Raw genomic sequence first — 24,978 nt, forward strand, 5'->3', positions numbered from 1 at the left:
TACATCTCTTTATCTCCGATACTCACAAAAGATAGTAGACAAACCAATCAGGACATATTTGGAATATTAGTGGAAAGTGGAGCCCAGAAGAAAACTCATATGAGTATCAGGAGAGGATACAAACTCCATGACGAAGTTGACCTTGAACAGATTCAAATCCAGGATCCCATCATTAGAAAGCATCAGTATCAACCACTGTGTATACAGTATATACATAATATATAAAATTGACACTGTAATTTGCCTAAAAATCACTATTTGGCCACATATACACATTTAGTATAAACATTACCCAGCAGAGTATCACAAAATCATGTTTTTTTCCCCAAAATCTGGCCCTTTCATGCCACACATCTCAGGATATGTTGTGCTAAAAGGAAAGGTAAGCATAGACACATCTAGTGTGTGAATTAAAGTAATTAAATTATAGTAATATAATTTTACTAAACTGAGATCCCCATATTAGGGTTTTAATGCATTTTTCTAAACAAAAAAAGAAGAATAAACCTTATCTACAAGCTGAAAAAATATACCTCAGTAATTTGGAGTTCTAACCTAATGAATTCTAAGTTACACTACCATAACCTAAGGTTAAGTTCACATTCTGACCTTCATTACTAGGAAAATTCTGCTCAATTAGTTAATTCTGTCAATGATCAACGTGAAAATAGGTAGATAAACAAATTGTATAACAAAAAAAAGAGAAAGACGAAAAACATATGAATCTGCTCAATATTCCAAAGCTGAAAACCTGGGGGTCAGGGTGCAAAATAATCTGGAAATCCCAATTTTAAGACTACAAATATCAAAGTATCTTTATTCTGGAAGACTGAAAAGGGGGAAAAAAATGTTGAACACAGTCTTTAAGAACCTATTTGAGGAACTGAGACTTCTCAAGCTATTTTATTTTTTTAAAAAAAAAGAGAATTCTGAGACTGAATCAAAATCCAGAACCATGTGGTGCAAGTTAAATAACCAATATATGCCGTCACCTCCACCCACCAGATTTTAGTATGGGACTATTCTAATGTACTGTGACACTAATACATGCATAGGCCATCAAAAGACGAATTACTCAATCTAATGTTACTTGCCCCAACAATCTCTAAACATTCATGAGATGGCCTATTTTCCTCGGTATTAGCAGGAAGCACAGAGACTTACTAAAATAATTATTTCCATATGCCAGTGTTGAAAGCAGATCGAGCCCATTGCCACAGCATCACAGTGAAAGATATGACCACATGCTTCTTTTGTTCATTTGATCACTTTGAGAATGTTTCCTCATTGTTTTAGCATTAAAATGTTTTTTGCTATAAACGTTTTAAATAATATATGTTAAAAAGAAAAATAATGCTACTACTCTATTGATAGAAGATGGGAAACACAAGCCAGACACAACAAATTCTCTTCTATCGAGCTAAGCCACATAAAAAAAACATTCAAGATTATGCCAATTTCAAATTTGTGAGCCAAGTTTTCTTGTAAAACATAATGATAGGTGAAGTGAAATAACAAAAATGGTCCAAGAATGTTTGCATGATAATTACATTGGGTTTAAGGTCCAGAATGAAACAACATGGCTGCTCACTCTCCCCAGTCCCGCAAGCTCGCTGCCTTGGGGTAACCCTAGACTCTGATCTCTCCTTCCAACCACATATCCAAGCCCTTTCCACTTCCTGCCGACTCCAACTCAAAAATATCTCCCAGATATGCACATTCCTCAACCACAAATCTGCAAAAACACTAGTGCACGCCCTCATCATCTCCCGCCTCGACTACTGCAACCTCCTGCTCTGTGGCCTCCCTTCTAACACTCTTGCACCCCTCCAATCTATCCTAAACTCTGCTGCCTGACTAATCCACCTGTCCCCCCACTATTCACTGGCCTCTCCTCTCTGTCAACCCCTTCACTGGCTCCCCATTGCCCAGAGACTCCAGTTCAAAACCTTAACCATGGCATACAAAGCCATCCACAACCTGTCTCCTCCATATATCTGTGACCTAGTCTCCCGGTACATACTACACGCAACCTCTGATCCTTACAAGATCTCCTTCTCTACTCCCCTCTTATCTACTCTTCCCACAATCGTATACAAGATTTCTCCCATGCATCCCCCCTACTCTGGAACTCTCTACCCCAACATATCAGGCTCTCGCCTACCGTGGAAACCTTCAAAAGGAACCTGAAGACCCACCTCTTCCAACAAGCCTACAACCTGTAGCAACCTTTGCTCCACCATACCGCTGCATGACCAGCTCTACCCTCACCTACTGTATCCTCACCCATTCCTTGTAGACTGTGAGCCCTCGCAGGCAGGGTCCTTGCTGCTCCTGTACCAGTCGCCATCATGTTTTGTTCAAGATTATTGTAATTGTGGAATAAATGGCGCTATAATAATAAATAATAATAATAACAACAACAACATGTGAATAAGATCTCCCACAACAGTTATGGATAAGTGCTGTTGGAATTTTTGAAGTTTTTGCTAACTAGACCACTGTTCCCCAACTCCAGTCCCCAAGAGCCACCAACAGATCATGTTTTCAGCATTTCGTTAGTATTGTACAGGTGATGGAATTATTGCCTGTCCAGGTGATGGAATTATCACCTGTGGAATACTAAGGAAATCCAGAAAACATGATCTGTTGGTGGTTCTTGAGGACTGGACTTGGGGTACACTGACATAGATCATCAATATGTGATCGGTGGGAAATCAGACCTCTGCCAACCAGCACAATAATGGATACATGGCTCTCGTGTGAGTAATTATAGATCATCAAATGTAGAGGGGTTGTCCAGTGAAAACAAGTTATCACCAGTCCAAGGTCTAGGTCATAACTTATAGATTGGTGAGGGATCGAGTGCTGGGAACCTCACTCATCGGCAGAACAAAGCACTTTTAAAAACTTTGGAAAATGTTCGGCTGGAACTGAAATGCATGTATGAGGTTGTCTTTAATGTGAGTGCAGGTCTTTCTATCTTTGATTTAAAGTGGGACACCTTGTCTAGACACGAGCACTACAACCTTATGAGTGCGAACTGGATCTTTTGATGTACAATCGTTGGGGGTCTGACTGCTGAGACCTGCACTGATCAGCAGAAGGGAAATTTTCGTCCCTAATAATATACTTTTATCCCAGTTACAAAATTGTGCAGCAGGTAGAATGCCCAACACTGCTCCATTCTTTCTCTAAGGTGTGCGGGGAAAAAACAAGCACAGCTCTTGGAAGCACCATAGCCAATGAATAGAGAGAATTGAGCATGGGCATTGCCACTCTATTCTAGTGAGGATAAAAGTGCCCCGTTTTGCCGATTGGTGCAAGTTCTGATTGAACCCCCATCGATCAACAAGTAACTTACTATTTCGAAGATATTTTGTCCTCCCCGTGAAATAATTATGATGAAGAGTCTTTTCTTCTAAATCGGAGTTTTGCCATCCCTCTATTATTTCTTAGATGTGTATAATTAAACTGACAACTGAGTGTAACCATTCCTCTTGTCAAAGAGGTGTTGCTATGCAGAGTTTGACATGGTCAGGATTGATTGGATAGTGTCAGAGTTGGCAGGGACGCTCCTCAAGTTGTGGCATCCATGTGCCAATCTATTCAGAAATGTTTGGAGGAATAATGAACAACACAACACAGAGTTCTAAGAAAACATGCCCCAGAAATGTCATGTTATGGGATATATGCATTTATGACATGGAGTGTATCTAGACATCAAGAAGTGCAAATGCTCCAATTTAAAATGCAAAGTATCCATAATGGCAAAAAATTGCTTTAAATAACATTTAGTCTCTCAAACAAGAAAAAAGTGTTTCGGAGCACTGAGGACTCCTTTGTCAAGATATGATGAGACAGTTAAGGAAAATAGTGGAATTTGCTAAAACAGGAATAAAGGAGTTTACCAAAATATGTTCTTTTTAAGGTTCAGGAGAACCATTAATATTCTGTCCACCTTCCCAAAAATGACGGAATTCATTTCAAAGCAATATGAAAAAAGACTCAACTTTTCTAAGTTTAAATGTTGACCATTTGGTCAGTGCAAATCTGTACTATGCCCCATTTGCTGTAATCAGTTTTTTCAGACACTTCTAGGAGATCGGTCTATTTGCTCAAACAAAGTCTATCACCTATCATGGTGGTGTTAGCTCTTCCAGGAGTTTCTAAAAAAAGATTAACAGAGCTCAAAGAGAACATACAAGTCAAGTGCTTTCGCGACCATACCACCACTCCCTTCATCAAAACTCTCATAGTGATATGTCAGATGTTTTGACACATGATAATTATGGCAATGTTGATCTAATTAAAGATAAAAACGACCCATTTCTCAATGTATCATCACAACAGGAGTGTATGATCAAATAAATTGCAAACTCCAAATATAATAATGAGAATAGATCTCTTGAATATACAGTCCACATATATATCAGTGATCTCCTCTTGCTCCAACTGAAGCAAAACTACAACTGAGTTTTTGCTCTTCAACTACTAGAGAGTCATTTTTTAAAGAAAATTTTTTAGATTACTTGTTTGATTTTAAAAGACTGTCCTACATGATTTCGTAGTTAGTTGTCCACCGAGAAGATTTTTTATTTTATTTTTTAATAGAAACCGATAGCTATGAAGGACATATTTGGAGAGAAAACCTTTTCTGCTGGGTATCTGCTGTGTGTACATAAAACTTTTCAAGAAGAATTAGGTTATAAGTTCCATTTATTTATGGACTTAAAGAGACCATACACACTAGAAAATTTGTTAAGGGTAAGACAACTAATGGACTAAAAGTGGTCATACTCATTAAAAGTGTAGGTTGAGGGTAGGACAACTAATGGAATAAAAAGTGACCATAGACATTAGAAAGCAGGATGATGGTAGGACAACTAATGAACTAAAAGTGAAAAGAACCATCTTTCTGAAATGTTCCTTGAGCGATAGATCGTTCATGGAAGAAAAACATCCATCTATTGGCCAAACAAGCTCAACTTCATCGATAAAGTGTATTAGAGAGATGTTCTCTATGGCTTAAACCATCACTATTTATCAACTTTAGGTCTATTTCCCACATCACTGTCCAAGTACAGACCATAATGTCTTGAACGGCCCCTAATGTCTTGATCCAAACTCAGCATAGGCATATATATATATATGAGGCTATTGAGTTAAGGTCAGGAAACCAGATGCTGGTTTGGACATTGAGGTTTGTACTCAGATCACGAATGTGAGGAGTGTTAAACCGTCCTTTCTCCAAGATATATATCTATATACACATACACCTTAAAATTCTGAACAGAGGGATGAGAACAGCAGACTAAAAACAAACAGATAAAGAAATGGCGGATACGTTTGTAGGTTCACATTATTATCTTAAGTTTTCTAAATAACCTTCAGAACTTTTGGTAAAAGAATATCTAATTCAAAGAGAAATAATAATTATAATGCATTCGGTACCTCATACTGAGGTAAATGATTTGCTAAGCAATATGCTTTTCCATATAATAAAAAAAAGTGTTGCTCTCCTAGCCAAGACATATAACAAACTGATTACCGTCAAATAGCTAACAGCAGGTTCGTGTTTCCTGTTGATTTAAAAAGTAGTTTTTGAACAGATTTTACCTCACTAAACATATAATTATATTACTTTAGTAACAAAAAGATTTGTACAATGAAGCTAAATCATGATGGATGAAGTCAAAAGTGCTAAAAACAAGTTCTAAGTGACGATTCTGCAGTAAAGAGCCACATTATTAATGTGCCTCATTATTTTTTTCTCTAAAAGTCTAATAAAAATCAATTCAGTAAATCAAATAAACAGTTTCCAATATAGCAACATAATAGATTGCCAATATTTCCAATTCAGCAGCTGAAATAATGAACTAGATGGTCACTGTAGACAACAAAAGATATACTAAATGTGTAGACTCACCCGTAGGAGTGACTGAGATTCATCCTTGGACTTGCTGTCTCCAGAAGAAGGGTACTGTGGGGTAAGTGGGCCTGATTTTTCTCCGCTGGCTCCAGCTGTCACTCTTGGAAATCCCTTAGCATCTACAGACAAGCCATAAAGAGGTCTTGCTAGATGTGCTGCTTCAACATTTGGACTATCTCTTGAAGATTTTTGCTGTTCTTGGTTGACAGACAATGTGGTCAAAAGGCCCAAACCCATTTGTGTATAGGATGGACTTGTTCTCAAAATCTCCGATCCTCTCCAGGCCACGCTCCGGAGGTCATCTACTGAACCATCAGACCAAGATTTCTCCCTGAGTACATCCTTGTCGTCAGGCTTCTCCCTCTTCACAGTGCTCTCATATATGGCTTCTCCCAATTTGGATTCAGGGGTGACAAGGTTGTACACCTTAATTTCAGTTTTTGGCTCTTCCTTGATGGAAGAGATTCCATGGAGCTCTCCGCCATTAACTGTAGTGATTTCCGACTCTAGACAGTGTGCAGAGTTGAAGTGATCCAAAAGGGATTGCGTTTCGGTAGACGTAAAACTGCACTGCCGGCATTTGTAGCAGTTATGTGCTCTCCTAGAATATATGTGGAAAGAGCTTATTAGAGAGATTTTACTGAATGAACATATAATATTATTCAAATATGTTAAAAAATCTAAACTATTCATAAGTCATAGAGCATACCCACAACATTCTCCCAGAGGTCAATAGAATGTCTCCTGACTTAAGAAAACTACTGTATGTCCACATATTCCTCTTGAAAATAAAAAAATGATTTTACCATAGTAAAACATGGAACATAGTTACATAGTTACATAGTTTATAAGGCCGAAAAAAGACAAGCGTCCATCCAGTTCAGCCTATTTCTTGTGCACTGCAGCTATTCCGCAGCGTTGATCCAGGGGAAGGCAAAAAAAAAACATGCAGTATAGACCAATTTACATCATTGAGGAAAAATTCACTTCCCAACTCCAATCTGGCAGTCAGATTAAATCCCTGGATTAATTAACTATCACTAAGCATAAGATGTAATTTTATTGTTCTCAAGAAAGGCATCCAGGTCTTTCGAACTCATTAAGCGAGTTGGACATCACCACTTCCTCTCCCATAGAGTTCCAGAGTCTCACGGCTCTGACCGTAAAGAATCCCCTTCTATGCTGGTGCAGGAACCTCCTTTTCCTCCAGACGCATAGTGTGCCCCCTCGTCTTTGTCACCATCCTTGGTATAAACAGGTCATGGGAGAGATCTCTGTACTGCCCCCTGATGTATTTATACATGTTTATGAGGTCTCCCCTCAACATGGCTCATTAAAAGGAATCTGTTAGGTCGCCCAACCATTGGAAACCGGCATTATAGTTTACTATATTTATAAGAGCATTATAAAAAAAGCATTTGAAGTTCTGATCGCACCCCCCACCGATCACACATTGATGACCTAGCCCAAGGACAGACCAGCAATGTTAAAGTCATGGACAACCCCTTTATGGTGTGAGATTACTCAACCAATCACACTCTAGATAGGGAGCTAAACTCCTAGACCCTATGATAAAACATTATTGGCACCCCTGGCTCCTTGTAGGCTGTCCCTACTAGGCCCTAACAATCCCCTACACAATAATCAGGGAGATAAAGTTACGCACCATGAATAAAAATCCAAATACGCCCTGCATATGATATAGGAACGAATATGGCACCTATGATTTCTAAATATTCTAGTTATCACTAAGAATAATGACACATGAATAAAGATAATATTATTCTGTTGTCACACAGTTAAGACGTAAAGCATAACTACCACATCCGTATATGGGTCAATCCCAACATCTCATCCAAAACAGACAAAAATTCATAATTGAATTCAATGAATAATACCAAGAGATTTCCTCAGGGTAAGACAAAATATAACTATAGATGCTGTGTATTCTAACTGTCCCAGGAATCAAAAGAGACCATAGTATGCCCCAATTTATTTTTAGGGGCGAAACAACACCAAAATTGTCACAAATCATGCACCAAAATTTGGCAAAACATTTAGTTCTTTCCATTCATTCAATTTTTTTTGTTTTAAATGACCTGAAAAGTTCTAAGGATTGGATATGGCATCAAAGTTGATGAAATATGTATTAAGTTAAAGGTTTTTGCAAAGTAAAGTATACACATGGCCATATTGACGCAGTGATACTGATTAAAATGATACCTGTGGTGAAGAAATCTATTTTGTGGACTTTGGGTTCAAAGTTTTCTTATAATCATAGCTTCATGTATTGGGGCGTGACTGTGAGGTGGGACACTGGGCAGGGTCTTCGGTTCTGCCATGGCCCCTCCGATGGTCTGGTTGTCTTTATTGTCCTCCTGGTTTAAATTTCATGCTAGCGCTCTCCTAGCCGGCGGGCTGCGATTGCACACACTGATCTGGTAGGGTTAAGGAAAATGGTGCCGGTGGCAGCATGTGCGTAGATTTAGATCACGGCTCAATGATGAGCCAAGATCTCAAGCTGCACATGTGCCACCACCTCCGTCATGTTAGTCAGGACCGCTGGGAGATCAATTTACTCATGCGCCGCCATCGGCGCCATTTTCCTGGAGACCACCAGGAGATCAATGTGCGCAAACACTAGGACTGTGCCGGCGCAAAGTTTAAACTGGGAAGACGATAAAGACAACAGGGGCAGCGGCAGTCCCAAAGACCCTACCCACAGTTCTGCCCCGATGCACAAAGGTATGATTAAGAAAGCTTCAAACCTTGATTGCACAAAATTCACAAAATGGATTTCTTAACCACATGTATCATTTTAATCAGTATCACAGCCCCAATATGGCCTTGTGTGTACTTTACTTAGCAAAATTCTGCTAACAGGTTCCCTTTAAAAGCCAGAAAATGGTGCACATTTATGCCTGCTCATAAAAAGGTAGACTTAATAAATGTAATGATTTTAAGCTGGAAAATTAAAGAAGTTGTCCGATACTTTTTTAAATTGCCCAATGTATTCAGCATGTGGGCATAAGTATATTTGTAAATACCTTGTGTTGCTGATAATGCCTGTGAGCGGCGCTATCGACAAGTGAGGCGTGACTCAGCGCTGGGGTCCCCGCGGTGGCTGCTGGGTTGTGGGCGGGGTTATTCCCCGCGTCACACCCAGCATCCACCACGCGCTTTCTCAATGAATGGGGAGAGGGAGAGCACGTGGTGGATGCCGGGTGTGACGCAGAGGAATAACCTCGCCCACAACCTAGCAGCCACCGGTGGAACGCGGAAGAGGGACCCTAGGCTGCAGCCTGGACTTGTCGTGACGTCAGCACCGGCTGCAGCCAGGGGTCACGTGATGCCTGTGATCGGCCAGTGATAGCGCCGCTCACAGGCATTATCTGAAACACAAGGTATTTACAGAGATACTTATGCCCACATGCTGAATACATTGGGCAGCTTAAAAAAAGTACCGGACAACCCCTTTAAGACACATGCGAACTTTAACAGACTTATTTTTCAGATCAGCATATGAAATGACAGTCCTGATAAATGTGGGCACTGAGTGACAAGATGGCTGCACACTCCTAATAATGTTGTAGCTTTGTAGTGCGAAAAATTGTTTCAATAAATGTTATGGTAATTTCAGAGGCTAATGTCCCATTTAAGGTTTTTCCCCCAAATTCTGCCACTTTTTACTTTTTACAGTTGATACTTGGTGCAATATAATAAAGTGTAATTATAAGAACAACATTTTCCTGATCATTCTAGCTCATGGTGAACTCCAATTTGGATGATTAATTAGTCTTCTGCAATTAGTCCTACAATACAGTATATTCAAGAATATTCCAAAACGCAAGACACTTAATCTAAATCTGGCAAAGACGCTGAATTTGCTGATTGTTGAAACAATGAAGATGCTAATTGGACTTGGCCATGAACGTAATCTCAAACATCCTCTCGAATTCCAATGTTGATCAATACTGCCTGGAAAACTAAGACTTCTCAATATTCAAGTGCAAGTCGATCAGTAAAGTAAATCAATTATTGTGAGAACTTAAAACAACAAAAGAGTTACTGATTCACCAAAAAGGTGTGTATTCCAGGTCTGGATTAAAATTAGGAGATAAAGAGATAAAATAAGAAGAGCTTTCCAGAGCGTAGGTGCAACTCTTCAGGCTGCTTTGTAAAGTGATAGTGTAGACTGATGACAGACATGTCTTTGGTAGATCAAACAGCATGGACCGAATCAAAAGAAATACTTGATGAGCAGGTGACAGTGTTGAGAGCTTTGAAGATAAATCATGCCATTTTTTTTTTATTGAATCTGATAGAAAATACCCATCCAATGCAATTTGCCATTGGTAGCAGTAAGCAGCCATATTCTATATAATCTAGAATTCTAGGCAGTTGGAGATGGTAGGTTGCTGTGTGCTGAAAAGCAGGTCATCAAAAGCCATTACAGCCATTGTGCCTTGACCAGACTATATAAATATGTGCTTAAGTGGCAAAATATTTGACTTAGGGAAAAGAAAGCTTCGATATGATTCTGGGAATCTCAAGGGTCAACAGATGCCACCACTTCAATGTCTCATCGCTATCCACTTAGGAGATGCTGATCACAGTCTTATCGTTGCTAAACCAAGTACTCTATGCTCAAATAATTTGCCTCACAATACCCCCAAGACTAAGAACTAACACTATTTTGCAAATCAGAACTGTTTGATAATCCCAAAGAAAAATTGGGGCAGATGCATCAAAGCTTTCTCACCAGAATTCTGGCATAAAAGCTTTGAAAAGTTGCAAAGTTTAGTCACAACTCACAATTTGTGACTTTTGGCATTCTCACACCAGTTTCGCCCAGCTTTGACGAAATGTGTCAAGTTGGGACAGGATAGGGGCATGGCAACTGCCGCTCCTCAAAATCATGATGTGAATCAGGAGCTTCTGACTCAAACATGTCCCCTTATCAAGGTCAGCATGCGGACCTCCTGCAGTTGAGGACCTAGGATCTACTGTATGGAACACACACCTTGGCTAGACCATATTAAGGGAAATAAGTACTGTTGTTCCCATGAGCTATGATGGAGGCAGTTTAGCTAGCAAACCACAAATCCTGATGAGAGTGTACTATTATAGGCCCCTAGTTCTGGAAATAGTTATACATGGTCATAGAATATTTAGAAGTAGCAGAAATCCCGTGACATCTTAGGGGTTCTGTTAATGTCCACTTGATAATGGAACTAGCAGGGACTTTGTCTATGATCTCAGGGCTAAGTGCAATATAAAGTCCTTTAACCACTTCGCGCCAGAGCCTGTTTTTGCCTTCGTGACCGGGCCAATTTTTTAAATTCTGACCACTGTCACTTTATGAGGTAATTACTCTGGAACGCTTCAACGGATTCCCCTGATTCTGAGAATGTTTTTTCGTGACATATTGTACTTCATGATAGTGGTAAAATTTCTTTGATATCACTTGCGTTTATTTGTGAAAAAATCGGAAATTTGGCGAAAATTTCATGCCCTTAAATCAGAGAGATATGTCACAGAAAATAGTTAATAAATAACATTTCCCACATGTCTACTTCACATCAGCACAATTTTGGAACCAAATTTTTTTTTTGTTAGGAAGCTATAAGGGTTAAAAGTTGACCAGCGATTTCTCATTTTTACAACAAAATTTACAAAAACATTTTTTAGGGACCACATCTTATTTGAAGTGACTTTGAGGGGCCTTTATGACAGAAAATACCCAAAAGTGATACCATTCTAAAAACTTCACCCCTCAAGGTGCTCAAAACCACATTCAAGAAGTTTATTAACCCTTCAGGTGCTTCACAGGAATTTTTGGAATATGGAAGAAAACAATGAACATTTAACTTTTTTTCACAAAACTGCTACTTTAACCACAAATTTTTAATTTTCACAAGGGCAGCCAGAAAAAATAGACCCCAAAATGTGTTGTGCAATTTCTCCTGAGCATGCTGATACCCCATATGTGGTGTAAAGCCACTGTTTAGGCGCACTGCATTGCTTGGAAGGTAAGGAGCGCCATTTCACTTTTGGAATGGAAATTTGACTGGAATCGATAGCGGACGCCATGTTGCATTTGGAGAGCCCCTGAGGTGCCTAAACAGTGGAAACTCCCAACAAGTGACCCCATTTTGGAAACTAGACCCCTCAAGGAACTTATCTAGATGTGTGGTGAGCACCTTGAACCCCCAGGGGCTTCACAGAATTTTATAATGTTGAAGTGTGAAAATAAAAAAAAACACATTTTTAACACAAAATTGCTACTTTAGCCTCAAATTTTTAATTTTCACAAGGGCAGCCAGAAAAAATGGACCCCAAAATGTGTTGTGCAATTTCTCCTAAGCACGCTGATACCCCATATGTGGTGCAAAGCCACTGTTTGGGCGCACTGCATGGCTTGGAAGGTAAGGAGCGCCATTTGACTTTTGGAATGGAAATTTGACTGGAATCGATAGCGGACGCCATGTGGCATTTGGAGAGCCCCTGAGGTGCCTAAACAGTAGAAACCCCCAACAAGTGACCCCATTTTGGAAACTAGACCCCTCAAGGAACTTATCTAGATGTGTGGTGAGCACCTTGAACCCCCAGGGGCTTCACAGAATTTTATAATGTTGAAGTGTGAAAATAAAAAAAACACATTTTTAACACAAAATTGCTACTTTAGCCTCAAATTTTTAATTTTCACAAGGGCAGCCAGAAAAAATGGACCCCAAAATGTGTTGTGCAATTTCTCCTGAGCACGCTGATACCCCATATGTGGTGCAAAACCACTGTTTGGGCGCACGGCATGGCTCGGAAGGTAAGGAGCGCCATTTGACTTTTGGAATGGAAATTTGGCTGGAATCGATAGCGGACGCCATGTTGCATTTGGAGAGCCCCTGAGGTGCCTAAACAGAGGAAACCCCCCAACAAGTGACCCCATTTTGGAAATGACACCCCTCTGGGAATTCATCTATGGGTTTAGTGACCATTTTAACTCAATGGATGATTTCCAGAAACAAGCACGCAATGGAAGGTTTAGATTCTGGAGAACCCCCCCTGGAAATTAAGTGAGCTCTACTCGAATGTGTCATTCACTAAATGAACCAAATGTTTGAATGACAAATTGGGATACATTTTTACAGTTTAAAAACGTGGTTCTGTGTGGAAGATTTTAAAGCAGTCAGTGACGCATAAGGCTGGCAATGATGGGCATTGTGGGCAATAGTAGCGGGTATCACGCCTCATTCCTCTCTTAGTACATACACGACATCTTTTCTTGGGGTTCCTTCTTGTTTCCGTTGCTGGAATAAGTGCAATAAAATGTCGCTCAGTGAGTCTTTTCACATCCTCAGATTCTAATGGATGAGCGGGGCTAACACTTTGAAAGACAAGATTTTCAATTACCTTTTCTTGATAATCAAGAAAAGGATCTGAATTTCCTGCTTTTTTGTACAACACAAAAGAATTGTATGTGGCCACCTGAAACAAATAAATAACCAACTTTTTATACCAGGTATTGGACTTTCATGATACCTGGTATGGCTGCAGAACCTGGTCTGCAAGGTCCACACCCCCCATGTGTTTGTTGTAGTCAATGACTGACACAGGTTTTTGCTTCGGAGTGGTGGATCCTAGTTCTACAATGGCCCTTGTGGCATCTGTGTGGATCGAGCTGAGGACAAAAATATCCCTCTTATCCCTATATTTCAGGGCAAGTAGCTCTCCGTTGAGTACAGCCCCTGACTGCCCCTTTTGGAACTTTTGGTTGACCAATGGCTGTGGAAACCCCTGACGGTTTTTACGAATGGTCCCACAAGCCCCGATGTTGTGTTCAACCAGACTTTTAAATAGGGGTATGCTGGTGTAATAATTGTCCACATATAGATTGTAGCCTTTTTGAAAAAATGGACTTATCAGCTCCCAAACAATTTTTCCAGATGTCCCCAGATAAGTAGGGCATCCTGGTGGGTTTAGTTGGCTATCTTTCCCCTCGTATATGCGAAAAGCGGATGTGTATCCGGTTGAACTTTCGCACATTTTATAGATCTTTATTCCAAACCTTGCCCTTTTAGATGGGATAAATTGCTTGAGGTGCAGTCTTCCTTTGAATTTTAGAAGGCACTCATCTATAGAAATATTTTGTGTTGGGGTGTAGAGCCTTAAGAATTTTTCTGACAAATTTTCAATGATGGGTCTAATTTTATATAACCTGTCATGTTCTGGGGCATTTCTGGGCAGGCATTGACTATTGTCGTTAAAATGCCAAAACCGCATGAGCATTTCATAACGGGTCCTAGGCAGAACGACTGAAAACATAGGGGTGGCTTGAACAGGGTGGTTGGACCAGTAGGATCGAATGCTCGGTTTTTTAACAAGCCCCATGGCAAATGTAAGTCCTAAAAAATTTTTTATTTCCGGGACATTAGTTGGTGTCCATAAATTTGCCCTAGCATAGTAAGATCGGGGATTCTGGCTTATGAATTGGGATGCATATAAATTTGTTTGCACGACAATATGCTCTAGCAAGCTGTCTGTAAAAAACAAATAAAAAAATGAATTGGTCCAAAATCTTCCACCTCCACATTTATACCAGGAGTGGCGTTGAAATCAGGGCTGAATGGAGCAGCCAAATCCGAAGCCTCCCATCTGGGAAATGCTAGATCATGTGGCAAAGCCCCTTGTACACTGGCGTCCGCCAATTCACTAGTAGCAGGGACAGCGCTTGTACAGAGCAGTGTTCCCTGATTTGGAGACGTTTCTCCAGTAGCGCTATTTGCCCCTATTGCTGTACTGGTCCTTGGGCTTGAGGATGGACCAGAATCACTGCTCATTTCTGAGCTCTCAGTGTCACCGCTACTAAAGCCCTCAAAATCCATATCTCCATCTGAGATTGCACTGTCATCACTATCAGAACACAGCAGGGCATACACCTCCTCTGCAGTATAAGTCTGACGGGCCATTTCATTTTTATATTTTTTGACTGGACTGAACGGACCGGACTGAACGGACGGGACCGGACTGGACTGGACTGACCGGACTGACTGACTGACAGGACTGACTGACTGGACAGACTGATCTGACAGGACTGACTGACTGATCTGACAGGACTGACTGACTGATCTGACAGGACTGACTGATCTGACAGGACTGACTGATCTGACAGGACTGACAGGACTGACTGACTGACAGGACTGACTGATCTGACAGGACTGACTGACTGACTGATCTGACAGGACTGACTAACCCTAACTCTTACTTTCTTTTTTATTTAATTTTTTTCACTTTTACAGTGGCAAGGCTGACAGCTCTTGTCACACTGTTTCTCCTCTGCTCTCTCACTGAGATCGGAGGAGAAACAGTGTTTTATCAGCCAGATCGCCCGGGAAAGTTTGTTGCTAAAACAAACTTCCCTGGTGATCTCTCTGATTGGCTGGTGTGACGCTGACATCATCGAGACCTGAGCCAATCAGGTATCGATGATGTCAGAGGTCACAGCATCGGGATCCCCGCCGCTCCTGAGGTATGTGGGGGGTCCCAATCGCCGACCACCGGCTGTCACTATCTTTTAAATGCCGCGATCGCTATGGATCACGGCATCTAGAAGATAGGAACAGGTTAACATCAAGGGGACCTGATCCAATCAGGTCCCCATGATGCCACATGTCAGAGCTATCGCTCTGAACCGGTACCGCAGCGCTAGCAGGACCCTGGGGGTCCTGAGCGCTGCGGGACCACCCACCGTTTTTAAACGTCGGCGCTGCACAGAGCCCAGCAAGCGCCGATGTTTATGTACAGTGGGCGGTCGGGAACCGGTTAAGTAGTGGCTTGAAGAAAAATAAATATATGTTCATAAAGAAAGATAGTGGGTATTGTGCAATGAAAATAAGTGGGATGCTGAGGCTCTGGCAACCCCTTGTTGAATCAGTCATAAATAACTAAGGGACACTCAAGATGGATGGTCATGCATATTTTATTATTGTTGGTATCCGGCTCAGTCCTTGAATGAGGATTCAGAGGGGATAGACTGCATACAAGCACGGTGGATGTTTGAATGAGAGTTTTTAATATCCTAATAAAAGTTAAATTTTAGTAGTAGTCCACCACAGTCAGTTTGGCTCAGTGGTTAACATTGCAGCCTTGCAGCGCTGGGGTCCTGGGTTCAAATCCAACCAAAGACAACATCTGCAAGGAGTTAATATGCTCTTTTCGTGTTTCTGTGAGTTTCCTCCGGGTTCTCCGGTTTCTTCCCACACTCCAAAGACATACTGATAGGGAATGTAGATTGTGAGCCCCAATGGGGACAGTGATGATAATGTCTGTAAAGAGCTGTGGAATTAATGGCGCTATATAAGTGAGTAAAATAAAAATAAATAAATATTGATAGGATACACCAGCATTGCCTGATTGATGCGGGTCCTAGTACTAAGATCTACATCTCTCTCAAGAACAGTGTCTCAACTGGCGCAGTGAGGAATGGAGAGGTGGCTATGTCTTTGTTACTATGGCTCCAAAGTATCCACTAATTGCATATCTTGTCTATTTATATGCCATAAATATCTAAAAAGGAACAACCCTTTAAAAGGAAATTTTCAGCAAGTTTTTGCTATGTAATCTGAGAGCAGAATGATGTAGGGGGCTGAAAACAAGCTTCCAGTGACATGTCACTTACTAAGCTGTGTATTGCTGTTTCAATCAAATCAATATTTTATTAGCAGGAGATTATCACTACAGGACACGGTGTCTCATGCCTCCTAGTCCTCCTGCTCTGTGTAACCCCGCCCCCACCACTGATTGGCTGCTTTCTGTGTACATTGTCAGCAACTGCCAATCAGTGTTGTGGGCGGAGCTATACAGAGCTCAACATACTGAGCTCTGCATCAGAGAAAACAGCGATTGCATCAAAATGACAGCAAGCAGCTCAGTAAGTGACACATCGCTGGAATCAGGGTCTCAGCCCTTACATTATTCTGCTCTCAGATTACATAACAGAAAACCTGCTGTCAGATTCTCTTTAAGTACAAGGTAGAATATTACAATAATGTGGATAATGATATTACTTCTCTAAATAAAGATAATAATAAACCACATTCATGCAACTATCCTTAATTCTAATAATAAATATTGTATTCTATAATATATTATTATGTTTTGGATAATTATATAAATTTGTATTATGAAATAAATAGAATATTAGCTGTCATAATCATTGATAATATTTCCTTGTATTGTTAGATAGGGCATGGAATACCTCCTATACCTACTGTTAATGGTAGGGAATGTTCTCTCGAGTGATGGGAGGCATTAAATGATCTTTAATGTGAGACATGCTGTGAATAATGAGAAGTCACACTGGTGCAATGAGCCTATTAGTGTAGTATACTGCATTTTGTTTGCATTTACTGGCATTGAGAGTTATTTCTCCCCTGATATCTCTATCGCAGGTAAGCTGCTATGTATTTGTAAGGAATTATTTAATGGAAGAGTAGACAGGTTTACCACACAACTGGCACAAAATCATGTTCCTGTCAAGTCGATAAGAAAATACTATTGTTCTAAGTGTAACTGATGAAATACAGGCTGGGGGAAGCAGCGGTGTCACTCTTACACTACCAGACATCACCTCTCCTTCCACACTCCATTAAGTGTCAAAACATGATCGCTGACTTACTCAGATAAGCAGATCTTCCCGGGCTATTACATAGACGTATTTGTGTGTTTCTCTTGCAGGGACTGACTTGAAAGCAAAATTCTGATCCTTATAAAAGGATTACATGGGACTCATTTCCATATAAAACAACAACAACAAAAATGGGAAAAAAAAAAACAAAAAAAACATTTGTACAACTTTGTGGCGGTAGAGAAATTGTAGAACATATATATTATATTATATTATATATATATATTCTCACAGGTTTAGAAAAGATTACCTTGACTCAGCACTGGAATATCACAAAACTAAAAAGTGCAATTTGAGACCTGACTTCACATCAGTCAGTGGCTTGTGCAATGTTCAGGTATCTTAATCCACTTAAAGCACCACTTCGGCCATTTTTTTTGTAAATTTAAGTTCCTTGCCTGTAGTAGAATACTTAGCGGTTGCAGTCTTCTTCTGTTCTCAGTGCCGCTCCGGTCATCCTCTGCTAGTTGTGACCTGCCGGATGGCTCCAGTGTTTGCTGGAGGTCACAACTCAATGTAAGTCTGTGAGAGCCAGAACAAGGATCTCAGACTTACATTAAGAGCTTGTGACCGTTGTCTCTGACTTACGGTCAATCAGATGCTGTGGTCACAAGATGGTGCCGCAGGACCGGAGGGGCACCGGGAAGAGCAAAAGACAACGGCTGATAAGTTTTTTATTACAGGCAGGGAACAGACATTAGAGATTTGATACCACTCCATGAGGGTGGGGGTGAATAAAAAAAACTCAATTGTCAAGATGTTGGCCCTGATTCATTATGGTCTTTGAGCCTGTTTTTTGTTAATTTTGATCCTTTTTTTTGTTTGCACCCAATTTATTAATTTTATTTGAGGCTCTTGTGAAGTCTATTTTATATGAGCTCCCTGTTTTGTTTTTTTTATTGTTTTCCATTTTGCGGGTGGAGTATTGATGATTCTACATGTTTTCGCTTGATTCATCAATTGCGACTTTTTAAAAAAGCCGGCAATACATGGACTGGCCGGTGGCTCTCGTGACTGCTTCATGCATTTCTATGCAGCTGTCATGCTCGGATCGAGAGGCGCTGGCCAGTCTCGGCCCGATTTATATGGCCTTCTAACTGCGCCTTATTGGCAAGGACTAGGACTGTAGCGCAAAAAAAACGACAGGCACGATTCATTAAGACTGGACTTAAATGGAACATGTGACTTTAATGTCATCTTAGTGGCTTAGAGTAATGTCATCCCATTGCTTTGCAATAGTTTACTCAACATATCCCTGCAAAAAAATGTGTTTAAAACGAAGTTCGAAGTTATAATAGTACACGTGAAATACGATAATTATCTCTCAAGAACTTAAGAGTGATCTTTTGGGTGAAGAATCATGAGGTTCAACAACCCTCTTAGGCTTAAAAAACTTTCTTCTGTTTCCAGTGCTACTTTTCTGCACCATGAGACCGCAGTTTTGATTAGCTGACTTGCACAGCGTGTTTTGCCGGTGCGGACATACTGGTGGTACGACCTGTGCAGTCGCACAGGGGTCCAAAATGTAAGGGGGCCCATTCTTACATCCAACAGGGGTGGAATTTTGCATTATGATGAGTTATTGGACTGCAAAGGGCCTATATAGTGTTCTTATATACGGGGCCTTTTCTTTCTGCATCCGCCAGTGGTGTTTTGTGAGGAACATAAGTAACTTTCTCTAAGAGGGCCTCGATGTGAGTCTCATACACCTATATTGAGAAAGTGACATTCAGTCCACACAAAAGACGCCGAGTGAGCCGGCTACTCAGAACTGCAATCACCATGTTCGGATGAAGACCAGAACAGCAATGAGAATGAAGAAAATCTTTTAATACATGTACTGTGCACTTAAGGGATGTAGATAATAAAAAAGTGCCGGAGTGCTACTTTAGGCTATGTTCACAGTAGGTGTTTTTTCAGCGTTTTTTTAATGCGTTTTTTTTTTTTATGCAAATTTTCTGCTGCGTTTTACATTTCCAGCAAAGTCTATGAGATTCCAGGAACCTCCTGCATACATCTTGGTTTTTGTTTCATCAGAATTTTGTGTTTTGCATGTTTTTTTGCAGAATAGAGCATGTCACTTCTTTCAACGTTTTTGCAGCGTTTTTCACCCGTCGGAAGTAATGGGTGGTGAAAAACGCACCAAAAATGCAGGTGTCAGTTTTTGCAGCGTTTTTTTGTGCTAAAACCTGATGAAATAGAATGAGATTTTCTTTTTCACTGAACCTTATGTACATGCATAAAGACACAAAAGGACAGTGAAAAAAAACTCAGCAAAAAACAAGCAACAAACCAAGCAAAATCCTGAACAATTTAAAAAGTGCACCAACTGCGATGTGACAGGACCTAAAGTTTACGCTACCAGACAAAAAGAAACCTATTAACAGTGGATCTTTGTAATAGTCAGAACTTCCACAAGTGGCAATGCCATTCTTCTGTCTTATGTAACAATCGACAGGAAATGTCATAACTAGATCTACATTGTCATCATTTTCTGTACGCGAATCGTCTATATTTGCAATGGAAAGAGAATCAGGTGGGTTTTCCCTTGTCACAACACTTTCAAAATTAACCACAGATGCAAATACGGCTCAAACGGCATAATAAATCTAATGTAACGTGAAGCATCGTAAGGAAATATAGCCCACCAACGCAAGAAATCCCCCTTGTGCCTACAGGAACACACAGATACACTGTATTGCAGGTGTTCAGGTTACCTTATTTACCCGAAATGCCAAGGTCTCTGCACTTTTCTGCCACCAAAACAACTCTGCTCATCTATTTGTCACCTACACACAATGGATGTAGTCATTCTGAGAGCTGCATCGATATGACACAACTTTTGGTTTAAGAAAACTGCTAAAAAAAAAAAAAAAATATTCAAAAAGTTCCCATACAGGACCTCAAAGTTATTTTTTTCTTTCATTGGCTTCTCACTTGATTAAAGTCCAAAACTTAATGTTGTCCCTGTTCTAACTTTTTAATATACTCATAGATGCATGTATCAAATGAAAAAAAATAGCTTTGTAATAAAAAGTAACCACTTCAAGGATTTATCCAAGAATATTTCTTCTTTTTTTTTTTTTTACTATGAGACTAAGAAACTAACAGGAAGATTGTTGCTAACTACCTACTTGTTCTACCTGGTGCTAATGATTCCACATCAACAGAGCAGCTCTTTTTCTTCTTCCAGGCTGCTCTGTTGACAGGACATGACTGCTGCCGGCTTTGCTGACAGCCAGCTCTCTGCAGAGGGGAGCCAGCTGTCTATGATTGTCTTCGACAATCATGCTCAGTCAACAGAGCAGCCCGGAAGAGAAGTCGCTGCTCTGTCAACATGATGTTAGTGAAAGCCACTGAATCGCTGGCAGAAGTGGTCTGTGACCGCTCTGTGTCGGCAGAGATCGGCACCAGGCACAACATGCAGGCAGGTAGCAATTACCTGCCTTTTAGTTCTTAGGCCCATAGTAAAAAAAAATTAGTCCCAGACAACACCTTTAAAGACCTTGCCATTTGGAAGCTAACCATTGACTAGATTCAGTGGGTAACAAGGTCATTGTTGGAGTAGACCGTGAGACCATAGTGTTACATCTTTGTTCAAAAATGCTTCACGCCAATGAGGTCTAGAATATTGGCTTAGTGTACAGAGAAGTTTCATATGAGACTAACTGAGAGAACAGAGTATATAGTTGGCCTTTCCCTACAGACAATAGATGGACCAGTAGGATGAAAGCATTACCGATTGGCCACTGCTCCATTCATACTGCTAAGGACAAACGATAAATTTCATTTTTTGGATAGCCTCTTTTTAAGTGTACTCCAGTCTGCAAAAATTACAACTTATCCGCTGGGATCGACTCCAGTCTAAAAATTATCACAACCTGTGAATGTGATTTTTTTTTTTTTTTTTTTTTTAGACTGAAATACCCTTTTTAGGATTCATCTAGGGATTTATTTTTAGTATCCAGCAAGAAGAAAAGAGGGATTCAGAACCCGCCTTCTCTGGTACAGCCCCCAGCCATCATAAATGTATCACCTATCCTATGTATAAGTGATAAAAGTCATTTTGTGAGAAAACGGTATGTGTACATGTACAGTATTTGCAGCAGAAAAATCCGCTGCAAATACTAAAAAGTGTTAAGGAAAAGGGCTTAATAAAATACGCGCATTTTTGCCACATTTTTTATGTGTTTTTTGATGCTTTTTTTTCCTCCATTCTTTTGAGTAAGTGAAAAATGCTGCAAAATGCTGAAAGAATTGAGAAACTGATTCAAATCTGCAACGAAAAAATAAGCAGTGTGCGCATGAGATTTCAGAAATCTGTAAAATGATGCATATTTTTGCAAAAAAAAAGTGCAGAAAAAAATGCAAAAAAAAAAGGAAACACAGAAAAAAAGCAACGTGTGGACTTGAGTTCTGTATTTGCCATCTTCTATCAATATTGCAGGGTGGATTAACAAGCGCACGTCATATTATTTTTCACTTACTAGCCATATAACAGTAATTAAGAACAAAGCAAAAATGTTCAGGTCACATTTACAATAGATTTATACATGAAAACCTGTTCCTATAATGAACTGAGCAAGTGTGTAATGTTTTCCTACTCATTTTGAGAGCGAAATGACTGATTTCACTTAAGTAGTGTAACTAAACCCACATTCATGCTTTCTTTGTAGCCAGTGGTGAGAGAACTATATAATTTGTTTGTTTTACTGCTGTTCTGCTTTCTTGAATCAATACAGTACACACACGTTCAGCTCAATGCAGGTGAAATGTCAAGCTATCAATCTGTGCAAACCAGGAGACAGGTGAGCAAACTGGAAACGGTGTGGAACCATTGAGATTGCTCTTGTTGAACATATTCCAGATTATGTCATAGCAAAAGTCCAAAAATTACACAACTTGTGAAAGGAATATTTCCATAATCTCACGTGGAAAGAACGTAAGGGTAAGAAAAGGACTATTGTAAAAATCCAGGATCAACAACCTTGGATTTTAGCAGGTCTAGACAGAATTTCCACAACCCAATTGTAACAGAAGTTAGAGATTAAGAAGATTTTACTGTGAAAAAACTTTTTTTTTAAAGGCTTTCAATCTTCTATGCTAATGGAAAACGTTTCAAAAATGCCTAATATTATTATTAAACAACTTCTATAGCTATAGATACCTTTGTGTGTCATTTTCTAGGGTATTGTATGTATTTTGTGGCATAAAAATTTCTTTAATTGGCTTTGACTTAAAATTTTCAAGGTCCTTCTTCTGCAGCTTGCATGTATTACACATACACTACAAGCTGCTCGATTCCATTCAATCTCAATATTAACAGTTGGCTTCTGTTGGGTCAATCCCCAACCCCTGGCTCTCCTCTTCTGAACATGAATTTATCTCAAGTCTAATAAAAAAAAAATAGACTCAAATCAGATTTGAAGGAGATGCTTGAGGGTAACCAGATAGAGAGGCTGTCGAGAATAACAACTAAACAGAATTGAGCAGCTTGTAGAGAACTGTTATGCAGGCAAGCTTTGGTAAAAAAAAAAAATAAAGTTTAATCAATTGTAGAAAATTTTTATATCATTTAATACACAACAAAATGCAAAGGTTCCCATCTCGTGTACATTTTCTGGATGGGTACAGAGGCAAAACTTGAAGCTTCTGTTCCAATGTGAAAAATCTATAATAGGGCTCCTCAACTACCACATGCCATGTATAATATTGGTGTCTTGTTCTGTAGAAGAGGGTCTTTTGGCCAGGGCTGTGGAATCGGTAAGCCAAACCTCCGACTCCTCAATTTCCATAATACCGTCTCCAACCAGGGCTGTGGAGTCAGAGTCGTGGAGTAGGTGCCCATTTTAGTGGAGTCGGAGATGGTATAAAATGGACCGACTCCTAAAATAAATGTCTGTCCTATTCCTGATCTAAGGGTCTAGACTTTTAGCTGTGAAAAATGTGTCCTATCGTAAATTTATCACTTAAACATGAGCCATGTATGAGGGAGTCAAAGTCGTGGAGTCGGAGTCGGTGTCAAGGAAATTGAGGAGTCGGAGTCGAAGGTATGGCTTACCGACTCCACAGCCCTGACTCCAACTCAGAGTCCGATTCCCTCCTACATGGCTCATGTTTAAGTGATAAATTTACTGTAACACAGACTCATCTCAGCTAAAAGTCTAGACCCTTAGATCAGGAATAGGACAGACATTTATAGGACATTTCATAACTTTCCCAAATTCTTATGAAAAATTATTCCCCATAAACTGCATCGAACTACTGTACTCAATTTATTATATATTTTAGGACTCGGAGTTGGTCCATTTTATACTAACTCCACCAAAATGGGCTCCGACTCCACAGCCCTGCTTTTGGCCCCACTCAGACACTAGAGCCAAGGTGTGAATGCTACTGTACCTCTTAACTACCTTTAGCTAACTTCATGGAAGCATGTATGGTAAAAATAATTCAGAATGACATTTACTATTTTGAGGCAATATGCTGGATGTCATCTATTCCTCACAAACACCCTCAACTCAATATACATGACTGATCAGCTCGGTTTAATCTTTCTTTGTTTTCCAGACATCTGTCAACATTCATAACTTATATGGGCACCTTTGATCTGGTTTCTGAAAACTTACATAGACCTAAAAGAGGGCAATGCTGTGTTTATGCACCCAATATGGTGCCAAATAGGGTTACTATAGGTTGATATTAAAGACCTATAGATTATTCAGTACTGCTAGATACAAACTATGTGAGGAGTCATATCCAAAAATAAAACTCCTAGGAGAAACAGGAAGGGACAAATGTACGGCACCAAATGCAAAAGGACCATCATATGTAGCCACGTCACAAAGTTCTGAAATATGTATTGGCAGTCAATTAAAAAGATTTTGGAGAAAATTATTACCGCTAACCTGAACAAGGTATTGTTGGAGCCTTTTGTCAGTAACAAATACTATACATGCATCCATTTACAGAGCGGTAGAACTTATTCTACCAAAGTAATTAAGGTCCAGATGTTGCACATCCATCAAATAGAGTTACTGTGTGCTTCAAGATTCTAAAATTTCCAGATTACCAAGAAATTATTTATGTATATGACAAGCTAGTCGTGGGATATCAGTTCTAAATATGCCAAAAGCCATTTGGAATAATCCATTATTTCCGGTGTTTTCCACTTTAACTTTATGAATTTTTGTACAGAATAATAGAATTAATAATTATTTATGACTTTTAACTATACTTCTCTTAAGTTTTCTACATCTAAGGCAATGTTAAGGTATTGCAAAAGTTCACCGTACAAAATTATAATAATTTTTCCATATAAAATAATAATTAATTTTTGTTACTAAAAAGCCAGGCAAAATGT

The 24,978-nt window shown here is 39.8% G+C and overlaps 1 protein-coding gene across 5 annotated transcripts in view; it reads right to left on the bottom strand.

Annotated features, from left to right (window-relative positions):
• The window catches only part of TRPS1 (transcriptional repressor GATA binding 1), a 328,975-nt gene that overhangs the window by 165,657 nt on the left and 138,340 nt on the right, over positions 1-24,978 (bottom strand). For all 5 annotated transcript variants that reach the window (XM_073679795.1, XM_073679793.1, XM_073679792.1 and 2 more), the window contains one exon: positions 5,930-6,533. In XM_073679795.1, the coding sequence (XP_073535896.1) occupies positions 5,930-6,533 (604 nt within the window). The remainder of the gene's footprint in view (positions 1-5,929; positions 6,534-24,978) is intronic.

The sequence above is a fragment of the Phyllobates terribilis genome, unplaced genomic scaffold (assembly GCF_046119375.1).
Source record: "Phyllobates terribilis strain yellow unplaced genomic scaffold, ASM4611937v1 Scaffold_4__5_contigs__length_816908805, whole genome shotgun sequence".
Taxonomy (NCBI): Eukaryota; Metazoa; Chordata; class Amphibia; order Anura; family Dendrobatidae; genus Phyllobates; species Phyllobates terribilis.